The sequence below is a fragment of the Myotis davidii genome, unplaced genomic scaffold (genome assembly GCF_000327345.1).
Source record: "Myotis davidii unplaced genomic scaffold, ASM32734v1 scaffold119, whole genome shotgun sequence".
Lineage (NCBI taxonomy): Eukaryota > Metazoa > Chordata > Mammalia > Chiroptera > Vespertilionidae > Myotis > Myotis davidii.
In genome coordinates, this window is record NW_006290676.1 from 804,797 (window position 1) to 811,353 (window position 6,557).

The window sequence follows — 6,557 nt, forward strand, 5'->3', positions numbered from 1 at the left end:
GACGCCGCACCCGCGCGTGCAAGTGGAGGAGGCGCGCCCTTCGTCTGCTCTCCGACCTGTTTCCTCTCGCTGGTCCTTACCCTGCATTCCCGCCTGGTACAGAGTCCACAGATCGTCACGTCACTTTTTCATGAAGCCTCTGTGAACCCTCTGTGCGCTTCGTCCCATAGCTTCTCTGCGCGGGGGCTCAGGCCGCGGGGAGCCGGCCCAGCACGGGGGATGGAGGGGGTCAGCAGGGCTCCCTCCTGACTGCCTCCTCGAGTCCCCAACAAGTTCATTTTTTTTCAGTCAGCCTACAGAAAGTTGAGTGCCCATTCCGCAGACACACCCAATGGCTTGATTTCCTGGGGTATGGAAAGACTATTTAGTTTCATGACAACTATTTCTGAAACATCTACTAGGAGCCAGATAACCAACTAAATTCTGAGAAGACTGGAAAAGAAACACAAGCCCTGACCTTGCCCAACTTACAATCTAATGGGGGGACAAGCATTCCAGCCACCACAGCACTGAGTGAAAAGCATTGCTGGGGAGGTCCCTGGATTAATGCGAGGAGAATCCCGCCAAGTTCTGAGGAGCTGAGCAGCAGATTCCCCAAGTCCTATAATTTAGAACTCTAAGCTAGCTCCTAAAAGTTGAGTACAACTTAGAGAGTAGCTTTCATTAGTCTTTGTGTATGCCCATCATGGGCCCACTCAGAGACTTAATCAAGTCCAATGAAGAGTCCTATCATATCTCACTTAAATCCCAGAATATCAATGAACTCCATTCACCAGTCCTTCCTCCTGACCTGGGTCCCTCAGCCTCAGGCTCAATCCGGGCTTCTCTGAACAAATCTAAATCACCCAACATGCATTGATCACAATTGATCAATCTTTTACAGAGAAGAAGGGGGAATGTGCCTGTGAAACCAGCATCCAAGAGGATTCTTTGGTGAAGTGAAGCCTGACCACTGCACAGAGGATGGGTGTGGGGAGGACTGAGGCCAGAGGCAGGACCTTGGGCCAGGGCTGCATTCACAGGGAGAGATGTGGTACCATGCCTTCGACCAGCAACCCACACAGGTGGTGGTTCTCCGCCAAACATTGACATGCTCACTGCTGTGCATCAGGCAGCATCTTAAGCTCTGAAAGAACCAACAACAACAACAAAACAAAGAACCTGGTCAAGATGAGTGATATAATAGATGTACAAACTAAGTACTTTGCAAGTAAGATCAAGACAATGGTGGCTACTACCTGGGAGAGGCCCCAGAAATGCTTCTCAATGGGCTGGACTCTGAACAGGGAAGGAGTTCCCAGGTGAAGGAGCACCATCAACAGGAAACTGGGAGAGAAGATTCTAGACCAGTCTGTGTTAAGAGAGAAGGTATGATCTATTTGAGGAAGAGTGGAGAATGTTATATGGCTAAAGCATACCAGGCTTATTTGGGGTGAGAGATGACATGAGACCAGAAAGGGAAGTTGGAGCCAGACTATGAGAGGCCTTCTGAGCTGTCTAAGAGTTTGGATTCTAAAGCAATGGGAAGGTTTTGAATGTTTTGAAGGAAGGAAGTGGGGAAGTTTTTTTAATGTTTTGAAGAAATGTTACCTGAGTTTAGATAGATACCTTTGGTTATGGCCACATAGATGATGTTTTGAAGCAGGAAGGCTGGAGGCATGATCCAGGTAAGATATAATGAGGGTTTGAACTGGTTCACATAGCACCTGTGGGGATGGAAATGACAGGATGAATTTGAGATATGTTTTAACTAGAGTCAGCAGGATTTGCTGAGCAAATATATAGAAGAGGGAAGAGTGAAACAAAGGAGTGGGAAGAGACATTTAGTCTTTTGCTTGGGCACCTAGACAGATGGTAATGGAACTTTTCCAAGTGGAAAAGTCCATGAGGCAGCTAGTGAGCTGGGTCTGCAGTTTTGGAGGGAAGACAGGATCAATGATTGAGATTTAAAAGTCATTAGCTTCTATGAGGGTGAAGCCAGAGAAGTGCTAGGGTAGGAATTTGAACCCTAGCCTCTAGTTTACTTGCATACGTGTTTATTGAGCACCTGCTATGTTCCAGGGCCAGTGGTTTGCGAGATTCAGAAGTGATAGATAGACGATGGCCCTGTGCGTCAGCAATGAGAAGGAATGAAGGGATCAGCACAGCTCATCTCCTGGCACCATGTCCAGACTTATTGCTGAAGCCTAGTCATATTTTTCATACAGCAAGTCTCTGATCTACTGATGGAATACACTCTCAACAATGACTACAAAGTTGCCTTCTTAATAAGGTCTTTGAGCGCAGGTCTACTGTGGAGCCCAGCCCAGTCCCACACAGACCGAGCTCAATACTATTGATTGCCCTTAAACCTGCACTGTCAATGGATGATTTGGCTTTGTTGAGGAGTGAAATGTAACATCCATTTTATGTCAGAGTTAGCAATATTAGTTTAACACAATCATAGCAGTCCCTCCCATCAAAATCTGTTCCTATTATTATAAAATATCAACATTAATTATCTGAATATAAGAATTAAGTGAGACTTTGCTTCTCCATAGTTCTCCGATTTTACAATTTTCTGCATTTTCCAAATGAGTGTGGGTTTGTTTTCGTTTTGTTTTTTTTTTTAACAGTAAAATGATGTTGAGCAGAAAGATAACATTTTGAAGATGCTTTCCTAATGAGTGATGCAGAGGTTTCACTTGATGCATTTTCAGGAAAACCACTGCATTTCTTTATGGATAATGTGTGCTCTACCAAAATACCAGAGAACCATATGAAGAGTGAATAGAAAAAAATAATATTGGTTGTATTTGGCTGTTGCTAATTAGTGGAGAGCTATAGCAATCTTTTTATGTTTACTGTATTTTCATTATCAAAGTAAGAGGTAGGCAAACAAAATTACTGCTAGTGAAGATATTTTAGTCTTTTTTATATAGAGTTACATACTTGTGATGATATTGAAGAATTTTTATCCTGCTTTCCTCACTTAACACTGTATGAATACCATGTTTCAAAAATTGTCGTATTTTAAGCCACCATATTAACTTCTATCAATTTAAGTGAGTTTACTAGACATTTATTTACATGTGAATACTTTGATTGATTTTCTATTTATAAACAATGCTGCAGTAAATATCTTCACACTTTCATTTGTTTCTGCATCCAAACTCTCAGATATGACATTATTGAGACAAGTGATATGACAAGGTGTGAGGTTCTTGAAATGTGTACCATTGTCTTCCAAAAGAACTGTAGCAGCCTTGTCATCAGCAGTGAATTCTCACAGTTTTAAACCTCTGGTATTCTGGGTATGGTACCTCATCGCTATCTACTAGCAGTTTAGCTATGATGTTACCATTCAGACTTAACTACCATTTACCAAGAGCAGTAGCCCATCAGCGAGTCTGTGGCTATGTTTGCAGTTAAAGAAGACATAGTGATGACCTTGCCATCCGAGGTGCAGAGACGTTGAAGGTCCACAGGCTCAGAGACCCTGATTCAAATGAAGCAAACCCACAGCAGATTGAAAACCAGCTCTCCTCATTCTTAGATTTCCTAGGTGTACAAATAGCTACAGGGTTCTTCCTCTTAAACAAAAAATATTTTTTAAGCATTTTTACATCCCACTTCTCTTTTTCACACTTTCCCATCTCTTTTCTTCTCTGGATAGCCAAACTCCCAGAAAGAATCATCTAGATTCTCCCCTGCTACCATTCACTCTTCAAGACTTTACAACCCAGTAGCCAAATCTAATGGATGCTTTCTGTTCTAATCACACTAGAGGACACTTGTCCCTGCAATTCTCTTCCCCCTTAGCTTGTGAAGAAGTTGCATAGTGGAAAGTGCAAAGGTTTTACTTTAAAACCTGACATGACCATATCATCTTGAGCAAATTTCTTAAATCTCTTCTCGTCTCTAAGGTTGATGCAAGATAGGGTGAGGCAGAACAGCAATGTGGTGAAGAGCTCAACTTTGGTGCCTTATCACCTGGGTTTGAGTTCACGTCTAGCCTGAGACCTTGAGTACATCACGCCTATGGGCTTCAGTTCCCTCGGGCATAAATATGGCATTTAATGAGCTACTGCGAAGGACTCTGAGCACTGCCTGTTCACAGTCAGTGCTATTTAAGTTTCTGCTTTATGCCTACACCAGGAGATTCTGTAGTGTTAAATGCTAACAGTGTCTGGCACAGTTTTTTGTCTTCTCCTGGTCTTCCACCCTTTCTGAGTCCCAGAGTTCTGTTGTTGGCCACCTTCCCTTGCCCCAAGTGATTTTGTCCAAATCCTTGGCTCTAATGATACTGTATAAGCTGATGATTCCTGAATCTCTTCCTCCTTTCTGATTCTAAACCTCCCTGCTGAGGTCTCCCCAGGATTGTCCACTGGCACCTTTCTCCACCTCCATATGTGCTCCACCTCTGTGTTGTCTCCATGCTCATTCCAGAACATTGACGTTATCTCCTGCATTCTCACTTCCTCCCTCCTCCCACACCCTCCACCCCAGCCAGCTGGCATCCCCCCTGCAGATCATCCTACAAATCTCAGGACTCTTTTTCTTCTCACCTCCACTGCTGATGTTTGCTCATCCTTCCATCACTTTTCCCTTGGACTATCTCAGTAACCGTCATACCAGCCTCACCCGTCCCCCCCACCCCCTTAATCTCTCCTTCTCATGGCTTATGGCTGAATTGTGTACACCCTCAAATTCATATGTTGAAATATTGACCTCTAGTACCACAGAATGTGACTGAAGTTGGAGATTGGGCCTTAAAGGCATGATTAAGTTAAATGAGGATGGTAGGATGGGGCCCTAATCCAATCTGAGTGGTGTCGCTAAAAGTAGAGAAAGAGACACCAGGCACATTTGCATGGAAGGGTGACCATATGGAGACACAGTGAGAGGGCAGCCATTGATAAACCAGAGAGAGGCCTCAGGAGAAACCTAAACTGACACCACCTTGATCTTGGACTTCCAGCCTCCAGGCTGTGAGAAAATAATTGTTATTTAAGGCCCCCATTCTGTGGTACTTTCTATGGCGGGCAGAGCAGATTAAAGGCTTTGCTCTCAGCTGCTTGTGGACTATGGCTTGCAGCTCCTTGAAGGTGTAGGCTGGCTCTCCCTCAATGCTGTTCTTGCGACACTGCTCCCGCTTCACTGTTCAAGATCCTCACTCACCTTTTTTTAAAAAATATATTTTATTGATTTTTTACAGAGAGGAAGGGAGAGGGATAGAGAGTTAGAAACATCGATGAGAGAGAAACATCGATCAGCTGCCTCCTGCACACTCCCCACTGGGGATGTGCCCGCAACCAAGGTACATGCCCTTGACCGGAATCGAACCCGGGACCCTTCAGTCCGCAGACCAACGCTCTATCCACTGAGCCAAACCGGTCAGGCCTCACTCACCTTTCAAAATGAAATTTAAACATCACCTCCTCAGGGTTGAGTGACAAATGGTATCTGCTGTATATGTTCTTATTATAGTCATTGTTACTGATTTACGTGTTTGTCTCTCCCACTAAATCCATGAGAGAAATTTAAAAACCTGTATCTTATGTTGTTTTATTCCTAGCACAATGTGGTCTCACAGACAGTATCCAATTTATTTTTATTGAGCGCATGAATAAATGAATGAAAGGCAGCTTCAGTCATGGTTATATATGATGTTTTTCTAGAATGGTACCTTACATAATATGTCCTATTGAGTGTTTGTTAAGTAAATGAATAAAAATATACTGAACGTGCTGCAGATCATTTTTTCTGCACTCATATCTGTTGAAGTCCTATGAAAGCTAAGAACATATGGCAAAATAAAGACCCAGCTCCTTGAAGAGATTCACCCATGCAAATCAGCTCAAATGGCACTGATTCCTGACAACTGTAATCATGGCTGAACTAGAATGGAAAACTTGACTCTCTCCCTTGTGTGCTTAGCTCACTGGGCTCTGGCTATGTTAGTCTCTGAGTTCACTGCTTCTTGTCTGCCCAAGCAAACACTCCCTCTTGGGACAGAATTCACATGGAAGCACACCCTGGCCAGTCCTCTTCTGTTCTTCAACACTTCGGCTTTTCTCTTTGATTGCTGGTGGGGCAAGGAGGGCTGTGGGCACTGAGGGGAATTGGGTTAGGGCAGTGGTCGGCAAACTCATTAGTCAACAGAGCCAAATATCAACAGTACAATGATTGAAATTTCTTTTGAGAACCAAATTTTTTAAACTTAAACTATATAGGTAGGTACATTGTTATTAACTTAATTAGGGTACTCCTAAGGCTTAGGAAGAGCCACACTCAAGGGGCCAAAGAGCCGCATGTGGCTCACGAGCCGCAGTTTGCCAACCACGGGGTTAGGGCTTTGCAGCAGCCGGGAGCATCTGGCACACGGAGAGAGTCTAGAGCAGTGATGGCGAACATTTTGAGCTCGGCGTGTCAGCATTTTGAAAAACCCTAACTTCACTCTGGTGCCGTGTCACATATAGAAAATGTGTATATTTGCAACCATAGTAAAACAAAGATTTATATTTTTGATATTTATTTTATATATTTAAATGCCATTTAACAAAGAAAAATCAACC

The 6,557-nt window shown here is 43.5% G+C and overlaps 1 protein-coding gene across 1 annotated transcript in view; it reads right to left on the bottom strand.

Moving 5' to 3' along the window:
- Nucleotides 1-4,612, bottom strand: part of MEDAG (mesenteric estrogen-dependent adipogenesis) — a 22,011-nt gene extending 17,399 nt beyond the window's left edge. The window contains exons 1-3 of the mRNA XM_015563894.1: nt 4,548-4,612; nt 3,365-3,478; nt 1,609-1,706 (exon numbers count right to left, since the gene is read on the bottom strand). Of these exons, the coding sequence (XP_015419380.1) occupies nt 1,609-1,706; nt 3,365-3,478; nt 4,548-4,612 (277 nt within the window). The remainder of the gene's footprint in view (nt 1-1,608; nt 1,707-3,364; nt 3,479-4,547) is intronic.
- Between the last annotated feature and the right edge of the window lie 1,945 nt (nt 4,613-6,557).